Genomic DNA, 13,734 nt, shown 5'->3' with positions numbered 1-13,734 from the left:
AAAAAGGAGCAATAATTGATACCTCTGACAATTATTACTATTTTTCTTTTTGTTTTTTTTCCATGACTTTTTTTTTTTGACCCATGATGATCAGAAAACAGTAAGGGCATGTTCTTTTGTTCAAAAAATTCAAAAAAATACAATTTAAGTTTTAACTTTATTTAAGTTTACGTTTCTTTTAAGTTTCAACTTTATTCAATTTTACTCAACTTTATTCAAGTTCTAACTTCAACTCAATTTATAACTCAAATTTAACTCAAAAACTACACTTAAATTATAACCCCTAAATTTTTTCCTACTTTGTAGTTTCTACCAACATACACCTTAATTTATACAATTTGGCTTGCTCTTACAGGATCACACTAAAAGAAAAAGAGAGAGAGAGAGAGAGAAACACATTAAGGCTTTTGATTTTTAACTTTTAGTTTATGCAATATTTTTTTTTTCATATTCAACTCTCATGTGGGGAATCAATTGAAGGCAATTTTTGACTTCTTGGCACTCCATTACGCCTCTTAACTTGTTCACGAATTTCACAAGGAAATTAAATTTTTAGTACGTACTGCTTTCGTTGTTGCATCGAGTCTTTTTTTTTTTGGCTAATTAATGGCTTGGTATTAGAAAAACCTTTTATTCTCCCAAATACTACCCTCTATACATAACATTCAAGGCATATATTATACGTACATATAGCTAAACGCACGAGTGGATATTTCTTAATTTTAATACTATTTATTATAATAAAAAAACGAGCAGCAAAAATGACCGAATTTTCTGCTTAATTTCTTATTATGTCCATATGGGGGGGGAAAAAAAAAGAGAAAGAAAAAACCCAAGTTTCATGATCAGGTTTTAAATAAAAATCAACCATATATTGAAAGATGAATAAGTTAAAGCATAGATTAGTACTGTTAGAGCCGCCCTACCCACTTGTTTATGTCGTAAATTGGTACTTTAATAATGGATGGAGAATTCTCGATCAACAGCCAATTAGGTTTTATTACATTATAACCTGTCTTCATGCACGAAGCGCAGAAATTATAGCCCAACTTTGACTTGGCAGCCAGCAGAGCTCGCTCCACCCAAAGCCCAGAGTAAATATATATATATATATATATATATAATAAAAAATATAAAATGGTAGACTAAATTTAGTTAATTGAAACACGAAAAATAATGTTTTTTTTTTTTGTTTTACAGAAATTATAGATTCAGGTGTTTACGAAAATAAAAATTATCACTTCATTTAGTACAACTAGAATATATAGGCCGTGAAATATTTATTAAAAAAAAGCCGTGAATTCTTTGGAAAAAGCATGATATATATATATATATATTTTTTTTTTTTGCTGAAAGCGTGAAAACTATTTGTAAATTGCATACTAGAAAGAACTAGTTAAAAGAAGAAGACGATAAAATATAAATATACAATTACTAGGATTATCTAGAAAGCTATCCTTTTTTTATTATATCGTTAGCTGGTGAACTTCTACACAATAATTTGTCCACGAAGAAGACTAATTAAAACCAGGGAAGTTGAGATAAACTCTGTGACAATTTGTTTGTCCTTTAATTACTAGAAGAAACTGAGTGCAAAAACCAACAAAAAGAAAAATGGTAGGAAATAAATCCTGCGTGTCGAGTCCACTTTCGCAATGTACAATTAATGTACCCACACTATTATATTCGTCTCTATGAGAGTTGAAAAAGATAACATTAAGATCTATCTATGAAACAAAAGCAAATTAATAGTGCCTTTCTAGAGTTGACAAGTGGTATTTTACTTTTAAAAAATAAACTTTGGCTCATAACGGGACAAAAAAAAAAAGTCTCCATTGGGTTTTATATATTATGCTAGCTGTGTATAACCTCCTCCATGCTTAGATTGCCCCAAAAAAGAGGCAAGAGAGAGAGAGAGAGAGAGTATTATCTCGTGAGGGTTTTCTTCCGATTCCTCTCCCCTTTTTATCCCTTTTATTTATGCAGTTCTTAAATTCTGTGGCTCTTGAGTACTCATCCTTTGGCTTTACTTATAACCTATATATTTTTATTTCTTTCTGAATATTAATTCTTGGCTTTTTTTAAAAAGTTATTAAGATTATGTTGCATGGTCTTTTTTGTTCGTCGGTCTAAGGAGGTATGAGTAACACAATGAGACCAAGAGTTAAGGTTATGTTTTATCTTGCTTATGATAGGGGTTGACACACAAACCGTGATTTTCGAGCTTTAACTTGCAAAGAGCAATTCGTTGATTTGTTCATACGATCGATCATGGAAGGTTGTGTTGTTTGTGGCTGATATTTTGAGCCCAACTTCAATTATATATAGCACCTTCTTTTTTAATTTCTTGTTATTATCAATATCTTTGTACAAATTTAGGAGTTAGCCTTGTTTGTTTGTATATTTAGTTACTTAGAAGAAAGTGAAAACAAAAGGAAAGAAAACAAATGGAAATGATCATGCCCATGAAGGAAAAACAGCCAAAGAAAGGCAATTTGATCAACAAAACATGGCAGCGATGCAAGTCCATAGGCCGCGGCCTCAAAAGCACTTCACCGGCGGGGCGGTCCATAGGGCATGGCATGACAAAGAAGAGCAAATCATGGCCACGGATGATCAACGCCGCCGCAACTCATGAAGAAGAGAAGCGCGAGCGCGAGAGCAAGAAAGGGAGAGTCGCGCCCGAGGGCTGCTTCTCGGTCTATGTGGGACCTCAGAGGCAGAGGTTCGTGGTGAAAACCCAATACCTGAACCACCCGCTGTTCAAGATGCTGTTGGAGGAAGCTGAATCGGAGTTCGGTTATGATACTCAAGGCCCTCTTATGCTTCCATGCAACGTTGATATCTTCTACAAAGTGTTGATGGAGATGGACAACGACGATGGCGGCGCCGATAAGATTCATCCGGGATATTGCGGCTTTCCTAAGCGCCATGGCTCTTATCACCTTCTAAGCCCCTCTCGCATGGTGGCCATTAATCAGTTCTAATTGTGTGTGTATTCCTATGCTCCTTTTCCCTTCTTTTTTTTTTTTTTTTTTTTGTCTTATAGTTAATAAGTCTTTGCCATATATGTGTACGTTTGGTACGTATGTTTTCAATTATGTTGAATTTAAGTTCCCTAATTAGATCTTAGAATTAATGTCATGTGTGTACAAGGGGGAAAGGAAAACTCTATGAGTAAAAATACAAGATCTAGTTATGCAAATATATCTTAGATTTTGTATAATATACTCTCTGATATGTATGGAGTATACATATAATTCCCTGTTTGTTTGTTATGATGAGAATTTTTGACTGCGTCAATCAATTCACCTCTTTATATATACTTTTGCTATAGTTTAGTCTTAGCCATGACGTGTACTTTTTTGTTGTTTGGTGTGCTGTACACATGTATTATTAAAGGCCTTAATTTGACGGGTAATTAGTGGTTCTTGATGTTGATTAATTATTCTTTCTTATGCTCAACTAATCATGCAAAGTTGTTATATATCATCAACATAGATAAATATTATGTCTGAATAGTTACTTCACCAAAATTGATATTAATTAAGAAAAAAATAGAGGCAGGTTTTGATAAGGTTTAATATTGAGTCATGCATGTATCATTATATGATTTTTCAAGCAGATGAGATATAAAGCGTATAAGGCTTGGCTTTTGGGGTGGAGACGGTTTTGATTAAATTCCCAAGTTTGAATTTTTAGCAAAGATAACGTCTATATCATAAAACAAATGATTTTTTTTTTTCGTTGCTAAAAAGACAAAACAAATGAATTAAAGCTATATATCGAAGCAAAAGTAGTTGCTTTTTAAGAGAAAACAAAGAGCGCGTTTGAAACTCGTTTTAAAATGATTTTATTTTTTGTATGAAAATGGAAATGAAAATGTTTTCAATCTTAGAAAGAATTCATTTTTTAAAATGTGTTTTGTAATTTTATCAAGAGATTATTTTCAGTATAAAAAAATCAATTAATGTATCTCTCTCTGCTTGAGAGATGAGAAAACGGAAATAAAAAATGAAAAATGACTAATTTCTCTCCCATTTTACACTAAGCCAAAAAATCATTTTCATTTCCGTTTTGTCTTTAATTGTGTCAAACGTCGTTTCTCTCCCATGTTCATTTTTTCTTTCTCAAAAAATATGAAAAACAAAAACAAAAATAACTCCAAACACAGCCAAAGTATCTTGTATAATCTTTTTCCATGTTGTCTGTGTTACCAATCGCTTTATTATTCTGTTGAGGTAGATAAGAAGATAAAAGTACGGATGATTACAGTGTAAATTGAGATTCTTTTCTAGTAGACACGTTTTCATTAATCAGTAATATTCAAATTAATGAAATATTTATAACAAATATGGTCTAATTAGTTGGCTTTTGATCACACATAATGTAAACCTTGGATTAGGATAATAGGGTTGAGAACCTTGGATTATTGCATATATTATACACACACACGCGCGCATATAGTATACATGCATAAACGACAAGGTTCTTGGCGGCTGTTGCTACCACCTACCATCGTAATGGCCGTCGTTTGAGGAGTTTCTTAGAAAGATGAAAGCTGGTCCTTATTTTTATCAACAACAAAAAAAAAAAAAAAAAAAAAAAAGCTCATCCTTATTAGTCCATCTCTTTGTGCAAGTGGGTGGGGCCCATTTTCGATAGGTAATTCTCCTGCAATTTTCAAGAAACAGTGAATTACAAATTACATGGGATACTTTTTTTTTGTGGCAAAAAATGCACGGGAAATGCATGAGAAGAAAAAGGGAGAAAAAAAAATAGCTAAGGAAAAATAAACACTTTCTTAGGCATTTCTTCTTCTTAATTTTGCGTTGTTATCTGTTTAATATTTAATTAATGATTAACAATTCGTTGAAAAACTCGAAATGCATTGCGAGACTCATTCCACATTGATTAAGTATTTTTCTATAATACGTGACGATCATAATTAAGTATTATAATATGGGCGTTGTCAACAAATATTCTCCTAGTTTTTAATTGGCAATAAAAGCAATGGACTCCTTGCTTAAGTCATACTCATACCAACCTTGTAGCTATACATTTATATGTAACTATATATAAATATATATATATATATATATATATTATGTGTATTCCCATGTCACCATACCTGGCAGGTACGCATGCCATTTATGAATCATGATCAAAGGTTTGACATCATTTTTGTTTTGTTTATATATATATATAAGTACTCATTCGATCATGAGCTGACTTCAGAAATAAATAAATTAATAGTAATTAACTCATATCAGATCATAGCAGCAAACCGAGAGGTTGAACCGGCGCTAGACTTTGTACAAGTTACACGATTTTTTTTGTACACATACATACAAAAATGTGTATTATATGTATGCATAAATTATAATTATATTTTTTTTTTTTGGTGTGATTATAATATTTAGACTTGAATTTTTTATGTTTTATCTTAAACCGCTCTGCTTCCTGATAACCATTGACATAACAAGCATGTATGGAAATAGAGGTAGTTAATATAATTTAAAGTACAATAAAGCTAAATCTTTTTTTATTATAGGACAAATAAGTAGTTAACATGGTTTGCAAGTAATTAATTAACAACAGAGTTGTAGCTAGCTAGAAGGACGTGACGGCTCATTTAATTAAGATATTTTATTTAAGAAAATGTTAGCATCACTCTTTTTGGCACTCCATTTGTCATGACTCTTTACGTTTACTGTTTGACATGTCAATTTCACTGTCTTATTTTCTATTTAAATAATAACATATTGTGTTAGTGAAGTTCACATAGAATGCAAAAAGTGACAACGAGAATGACATAAAGTGATGCTAACATTTCTCTTTATCTAATGATTTTAATTGGAACTTTAACGCAAGGGATGAACATTATACGTTCATAATTAATCAAGTACATAAAATTTAGAAAGTAGGAAATGCAAGTGGAAATGGCTGGAACAAATTTCCAATGAGTCACATCTAAATGAATCACTCTTACCCGCAACATATATTATAACACACACTTGTTCTATCATTTGGATGTTTTGGGAAGGAAATTGATGTTCCTAGTCTTGGCTAATACATGAACAAAGAACAATAATAGTAAATGCAATTATTGATTTTTGTAATATAAATATTAATGATGAGTCGGTAAAATTACGTAGTCTGCGTTGAATGATGCATAAGTAAGGAAGAGGATTAAACTTTGTTTACCAAATATATATTATGTACGTTTATTGTGATATATATGTAGTGTGAGTGCGTGTATATATATATATATATATATGTAAAGAAACTCTCTAAGTCCATCTACTCAATTAATCTTTAGCAAGATGGATAAAATTGGATGGCAGCAACTTTCCTAGTAATTCCTACTATGTCATAACTGCTTACAGTAGCATCTAATCGTTTTTAGTTTTTGTTTTAATTGGTGATATAATCGTTTGTTGTTTAAGCTATAATTACAACTTATATTATTTACTGATTAAGGGACATTAGGGGAAAAGATGCTTTCCATCAAAAAATTATCTACACTCAAAACCAAACTGTGGTTATTATATTAACACATGAATGTAATCGAAGGTGACTCATAATTGTTGCTCATTAAAGCCCATATATATATATAAATGTGTATAAATTCAAATACAAATATTTAATACATATATATAATAGTTAATATATATAATCAATGTTGTTATTCTCGTTGATATACGAAGAAGATAAATATATATATATATATATAAAGGATATGCATTAATCTGTCTATTTATTTGTCTTATTAGATTATCAATAGGTGTTAACATAAATCTCGCGTGGAATTTACTTTACTAATGACATAAATACGCTTAGTGCTGTGAATGTTTACAGCTAACATTGAAGAAAAATAATAAGATTTGATATGACCCAGCTTTGCGTAGAATTAACGTAGCAATTAATTGTTATGATTAAGTATAAGAAATTTCAGTCTTGGTGCTTTGAACTTTGCAGCTGATATATAGTGTTTATAACACATCCTTTTCAACATTGGAAAGTTACTTATGATTATGACTGCACATATATCTTTCTGAAAATTCGTTTAATTCAATGGATCAGTAATAACATTGTCTGTAAATATGGAACACTAAGCACAAAGAAAAAGAAAAAACATTGACTCTTGAAGATTGATATTATGTTTTCTTAAGTTCCTTTCATTTCACCTCTTCAAAGTAAATTTCCCCACTTAGGATAGGGGGAAAAAAAAAAAAAAAAAAATAGTCCTATCAAAACGAGACAAAATGAAAGGTGTGTGAGAAAGCTTATTAGCCTTTGTGCAATCCGTGAAAAAGTCTATTTCCACTACCTAGTTTTCTTTCCATCAGGTGCGCCATTTTCAAAAATACTGCTCCACCTGCCATTATTTTTTAAGTGAAACTTGAGCATCAAATTGTGGGTCTATATATAGACGGGTTTTCAATTATTATATTTATAATGTATATTTACTATTAAAAATATAAATGTAATTATGTGATATGATGTGATAAGAATTAATTCTCATTAATTGACATAAATTTATTTTACTAACCATACAACTGGTAAATATTGATGAAAACGATTGGTAGAAAATGAAAAGAATAACGAAAAAGATTGGTAAAAAATGAAAAGAATATGTTGCTCTACTGTTTACTCCCTAAAAACAGTACGGAAGAAAGCAAATTACCTTATAATTTCACTGGGGAAATAAAGGTAGTCTTTATGATGAAGTGGATTATTTTACTCCACTGATAGGGTATGAATTTTTACCGTTGAATTAATTTTTTAACGGTAAATTTGCACCAGGAGTAATTCTTACGCACTGTAAACTTCTAATATAAACATGCACAAATATGACCATTAAAAAACTAAGCTAACAGTTAAAAACACTTACTCCACTGATAGAGTAAAATAACTTGTTCCACCGTAAATTTTTTAAAAATAATAGAAGATAATATAAATTAGGAACACAATGCCCAATAAATAGATTAAAAAATTAACAAAAAAGGGAAATGAAATGTGAAAACCCGAGACCGTCGGAGTATAAAATCCCACCTAGAGGTCAGTCCCTCTTCACCTAGTGATCCAATGAGCCTATGGCTCTGTTTGGAATTGATCATGTTTTTATTTTTCACGTTTTTCAAGAAAAAAATGAAAATGTTTCTAAAATGACGTTTGACGCAATAAAAATAAAAAACGGAAATGAAAACAATTTTTTAGTTTAGTGTAAAATGAGAGAGAAATGAAAAATGATCTTTAGTCATTTTTCATTTTTTATTTTCATTTTCTTCTCTCTCGAGCAGAGAGAGAGAAAGAGACATTAATGAGTTTTTTTATACTGAAGAAAATCTCTTTATAAAATTACCAAACGCATTTTTAAAAACAATTTATGTCTGAGATTGAAAACGTTTTCATTTTTATTTTCATATAAAAAATAAAATCATTTTAAAATGAGTTTTAAACGCGCCCTAGGTGAACTATCTGAACTATCGGCAAATTTATCTCTATGCTAAACCACGACGAACATGAAACGACATAAGACCGAAAAAACGACAATTTTGTATAAAATCAAAAAATAATAAAAAAACGATAATCGGGATTAAAAAAAACAACAAACAGGGAAAGGACACACAAAACAAAACGACATTAAATAAGAAAACGACAACAAAGAGGGAATGACACCAAAAATATTAAACGACAGTACACGAAAAGACAACAAATTCAGAAAAAGAAACTGACAACAAATGAGAAAACGACATTCACTACTAAAAAGACATCTACAAGAAAGCTACAACAAAGAAAGCGACATCAAATACATCAAAAACTAAAAATAAAAAATAGGACCCAATCAAATATAAAATGACAAAAATGCGGGAAAGACATCCGCTGTAAAGAGCAGCATAAAATAAAAACGGCAACAAAAGCATCCCCACAAATGACAATGGTAGAACGACATGCACAGTAAACACAACATTAACCTGAAAACGACGACTTAATAGAAATAGACATCAAATAGAAAACTGCATTAAAGTTAAAACAATACCAAATAGACCAAAGTACGAAAATTAGAAACGAGGGTAAAGTTATAAGGAAAGACGACAACAAAGATGAAAACGACACGATAGAAATAACACACAAAAAAGAAAACGACAAAAGAGTTGAAAACAACAATAACAGGAAGACAAAGAAAAAATGGAAAAAGGAAAAAAAAAAATTTGGAGCAAAAAGAAAGCAACGATGCATTCTAAAAAGGGCTAGAGAATTAACAAGGTTCAAAACGACACCACATGTATAAAACAACAATCACCGGAAGACACGGAAAAAAAAAAAAAAAAAGAATGCAACGACAAACCTTGAAAAGGACATCGGCGAGAAAACGATGACAGGGTTGAAAGCGACACCAAATAGATTAAAACAAAAGAAAAGACCACAAAATCTTAAAAACGACATCAAGAAAAGGGCATAAAAGTGCAAACGACACCATAATCTTAGACGACAAGAACATTAAAAACGACAAATATGGGCAAACAAAGCTAAAATCAACAACAAAAATAAAATAAAAGAAAAAAAGTAAAAAAGAAAAGTAGGAGAAGATGATCTTCAGCCGTTCTTTAGTTGCTTACTCTGTCACTCTTATAGGAGTCAAACACCACCATCGCACCATCCGAGGTAGACCAAAGCAAAAATGGAAGCAGCGGCGGCGGCGGCGGCGGCGGCGGCGGCGGCGGCGACGACCAAGAACACGGTGGTGGTACTCCACAATGCAACCGTCGTCACCATGGATTCCGATAGCCGAGTCTTTGCCGACGGTGGCATCGTCATCGAAAACGACACAATCACTGCCATCGGGCAATCTTCTTCCATTCTTCACCGCTTCTCCTTTCTCGCTCACCAGATTTTCGATCTCAGCGGCCACATCTTACTCCCAGGTATCTCTGTGTTTTCTTTCTCTCTTGGCTCGATTTTCCGAGCAGCCAAACAGATTAGATTTGCGTTTGGTGATTAGGACTGGTGAACACGCACGTGCACACCTCTCAGCATCTGGCGAGAGGGATAGCCGACGATGTTGATCTGATGACGTGGTTGCACGGTCGGATTTGGCCTTACGAATCGAACATGACGGAAGAAGATTCCTACATTTCCACTTTGCTCTGCTGCATCGAGCTAATCCGCTCCGGCGTATGTATCTTCAATTTGTATTTGAGCTTTTCAAATCGTCTCTTTTCGATGTGATTTTGGACTTACTGATGAACACCAGACCAGGTGTTCGTGCAAAGCTTTGAAAAATAGTCTCTTGTGATGCAATTTTGGAGCTATGATGAACACCAAGTGTTTATGAAGTGAAAAGCCTTTCAAATTGTCAATTTGCAATGTAACTTTGGACTTCTCATGAACACCAGGTGTTTGTGAAAAGCTTTCCGAATTGTCTCTCTTGGAAATGCATTTTGGACTGTATGTCTTTTTGGTGTGGTCATCTTGGACTTCTGATGAAGGTGCTCGTGAAAATGTGGAATATCAGGTTACTTGCTTTGCTGAAGCTGGTGGCCAACATGTGCCTGAAATGGCCAGGGCCGTGGAGTTACTCGGCCTGCGTGCCTGTTTAACACAGTCGACGATGGATGCCGGCGATGGTTTGCCTCTGTCATGGGCGCTTCGAACTACTGACGACTGTATTCAGGTTCAGCATTGAATGTTTTTGTTGAATTTATCGTTTGTGGTTTTAGTCTCTCTCTTTGAATCCTGTTGATCTTTGCTCATTTTATAATCCATGTTTGGGTGTCACAGTCTCAGAAAGAGCTATACACGAAGCACCACAACACAGCGGATGGACGCATTAGAGTATGGTTTGGAATTAGGCAAATTATGAATTCGACTGATCGTTTACTACTCGAAACAAGAGACATTGCAAGAGAACTGAAAACTGGAATCCACATGGTATTCATCTCTGTGTGTGTGTGTGTGTTCGTTTTCTCTTTGGATTATGCATTAGAAATACCTGTTTATGGCTTCTAAGGATTGTTATCTTTTAGTTATTAGATCAATGTGATGAATTTCAGTTTCTTTGTCTCATTAGAAAAATGTTGTCCACAAAAATCCTTGTTCTTGGATTTCTGGATTAAGTATTGGGATCTAACCTTCTTGTCTTTTTTTCTTTTCGTCTTAGTAAATTTTTGAAGTTTTGTCAATTTGGACATAAAAACCTGGATCTTATGACACATAAACAGGACGAATCTGATGGGGAGGAATCGATTCCTGATGTTTGACATGGATCAAGTTGATCCTTTTTCACTGTTTAGCATGTTGCAGAGATACCTTATGAGAACCAACATGTGGTTGAGAGACGAAAAGCTGATCTTGGAACAGTTACATATTTGGAGAAGATAAAGTTTCTGCAAAATAATTTGCTAGCCGCCCACACAGTTTGGGTCAGCGACGCGGAGGTTAGTTGCTGCTTTTAATTTTTGTTTTGGAAGTGAAGAAATTATAATAAACTCATGTAGGCATTCTAGCTTGCCCCAAAAAAAAAAAAAATCACGTAGGCTTTCTTGCTTGTACCATTTGCAAACACAGTAGTTTCATAATATATAACTGGTGAGTCGGAAGTGATGCTGGTGAGGACTTCTGGTTTTGATTAAATTTAAATCAGCAAGTACTTTTAGTAATTTTGGTTCTCAGTGTGTCATTACAATTTCATCAATTGTGTCCATTTATTTCTTCTGATAGTCTTTTTGTAACTTTAGGTCGTTGAAACTGAACTTTACACTTTTTAATAATAAATTCGTCATGTTCAATATCAAGTTGAAATTGTATTGTCATGAGTTGGTGCGGACAAGCTTGGCAAAGCAAATGTTAAGCACGAACTTAAAAATGTTGCTTTCTGCGGTATATATCACATTCCTTCTGCTGTTAATTGTCTCACTCATATTTTATGGTTAGAAATTTCTCTGGTCGGACACTATTGGATCATTTCTTTTTAAATAACTATTAACATTTGTCGAATGATTTTCAAATGGTGTCATTATTGGTAACTGGTTTTTCTGGGTCTTCTTCAGATTGATTCTCTATCGAGGGCTGGAGTTAAAGTATCTCATTGTCCCGCTTCTGCAATGCGAATGCTTGGATTTGCACCTATTCGTGAGATGCTTGATGCTGGCATATGTGTCTCTCTGGGAACAGATGGAGCACCATCAAACAACAGAATGAGCATTGGTTCGTAAATATTCTGAACCCTAATATTTTTACTTTTGTAAATACTCCGTGTTTAATGGTACTTACTAGAGTAACCAGTACACGAATATTTTTCAGGAGTTATCTTTCTATCATTTCTTTCTACATCTTTCCTTCCACTGATTTCATGTCAAAATTTTATCTTTAGATTCCAAGATAATCAGCCATGCACTTTTTTTTTTTTTAATATGGGGAGAGTAAATAAGCAGGTTAGATGGAGGTAGTTGAAAAAACTAACTATAGGCAACTCACTGCTCAACTAAGCTTTCCTACCAATTTTGGCTACAGTAATAGGTTTTTGTTACCATACAGCATAGTTATATGGTCAGAAATGTAAACTTCTTGTATCAAAATATTTTCTTGATGGTTCAAAATGATCCATGGAAGAGTGATGGCTTTTCCTTCGTGCACGCATTTACTTCCTTGCAGTAGATGAGATGTACCTGGCTTCTTTGATTAATAAAGGAAGGGAAGTATTTGCAAAGGGGACTACCGATCCTACCGTTCTCCTGGCTGAAACGGTTCTCAAAATGGCAACAATTAATGGTGCAAAATCTGTACTTTGGGATGATGAAATCGGTTCACTTGAGGTTGGAAAAAAGGTTGGACTTCTGGCCTGGACAAAGTTATATTTCATTTAAAAATAAAAATAAAAAATCACACTTGCTAATTTATTTGAAGCAAAAGTTGGAACATGCAGAACTGCTAAACGAATATGGAGGGCTTCTATTTTCGGGCTCTTTGTTACTTCCCCTTTGATGTTTATGTGTCGTACAAATAATATATATATATATATGTATATGTATATATTACTAAAAGCTGACAAATGTTTCTCTTGCCTAATTTTGTAGGCTGACTTGGTTGTAATAAATCCTTCAATTTGGTCCATGGTTCCTGTTCATGACTGGTAATAACCGTTCTTTAAAACTGTGGATGCAATCCATTTTCTAGTTATTCAAGGGCAATTAACATTACATTATATGATTCATGTATACATGGCTGACATTTGAAATATAAGAAGATTGTTATAACGTCCTTCATTCTAGTAGATTAATGTTTTCCTTCGATAACATGCAGCATTTCCAGCCTTGTGTATTGCATGCGAACTGAAAATGTGGTCTCTGTAATGTGCAATGGGAAGTGGATTATGAAGGATAAGAAGATATTAAATGTGAATGAGGTACTTTTGATGACCATTTCCTCGGCACCAATTTGATGCAAATAGGCTAATTTCAGTTGTTAATGATCCTCAATTATTAAAATTGTTCAGTTCTTGAGATGTTACGTAATAGCAATATAGTATTTTTTATGTTCTTATGCTAGGAGTTCCATTTATGGTTTACTTACGGATGCTAAAAATGTAATTGAACAGGAAGAAATTGTTTCGCTGGCAAAGCAAGCTTCCATGGATCTTCTGAAGAGGGCCGGAATCAAAATTCCAAACAGAATGAATATACTCTGATGCTTTGTGTCGTTTGTTTGCTTTTCTTCATGAAAAGTGAA

The 13,734-nt window shown here is 33.2% G+C and overlaps 2 protein-coding genes across 2 annotated transcripts; both read left to right on the top strand.

Annotated features, from left to right (window-relative positions):
• Positions 1 to 1,906: 1,906 nt before the first annotated feature.
• LOC21400477 (auxin-responsive protein SAUR36) lies at positions 1,907 to 3,324 on the top strand. Its single transcript, XM_010092374.2, has one exon. The coding sequence runs from the start codon at positions 2,448 to 2,450 to the stop codon at positions 2,985 to 2,987; it is 540 nt and encodes a 179-aa protein (XP_010090676.1). The 5' UTR covers positions 1,907 to 2,447; the 3' UTR covers positions 2,988 to 3,324.
• A 6,393-nt stretch (positions 3,325 to 9,717) lies between these two features.
• LOC21400476 (5-methylthioadenosine/S-adenosylhomocysteine deaminase) lies at positions 9,718 to 13,734 on the top strand. Its single transcript, XM_010092373.2, has 10 exons — positions 9,718 to 9,932; positions 10,010 to 10,182; positions 10,523 to 10,681; positions 10,789 to 10,938; positions 11,301 to 11,444; positions 12,057 to 12,213; positions 12,661 to 12,833; positions 13,083 to 13,138; positions 13,309 to 13,411; positions 13,604 to 13,734. Exons 1-10 carry the CDS (start codon positions 9,782 to 9,784, stop codon positions 13,691 to 13,693), a joined length of 1,356 nt encoding a protein of 451 aa, XP_010090675.2. The 5' UTR covers positions 9,718 to 9,781; the 3' UTR covers positions 13,694 to 13,734.

Source organism: Morus notabilis, unplaced genomic scaffold (genome assembly GCF_000414095.1).
Source record: "Morus notabilis unplaced genomic scaffold, ASM41409v2 Scaffold689, whole genome shotgun sequence".
In the NCBI taxonomy this organism is placed as follows: Eukaryota; Viridiplantae; Streptophyta; class Magnoliopsida; order Rosales; family Moraceae; genus Morus; species Morus notabilis.
The sequence above is the reverse complement of the archived record's forward strand: the minus strand, read 5'-3'. Positions and strand labels throughout refer to the sequence as shown.

Bases quoted from the DNA above. Each gene is read 5' to 3' on its own strand.
- LOC21400476 (XM_010092373.2), top strand. From the start codon at position 9,782: ATGGATTCCGATAGCCGAGTCTTTGCCGACGGTGGCATCGTCATCGAA. The intron at 9,933-10,009 runs GTATCTCTGTGT...TTTGGTGATTAG, and splicing joins CGGCCACATCTTACTCCCAG to GACTGGTGAACACGCACGTG. The intron at 13,139-13,308 runs GTAATAACCGTT...GATAACATGCAG, and splicing joins ATGGTTCCTGTTCATGACTG to CATTTCCAGCCTTGTGTATT.
- LOC21400477 (XM_010092374.2), top strand. From the start codon at position 2,448: ATGGAAATGATCATGCCCATGAAGGAAAAACAGCCAAAGAAAGGCAAT.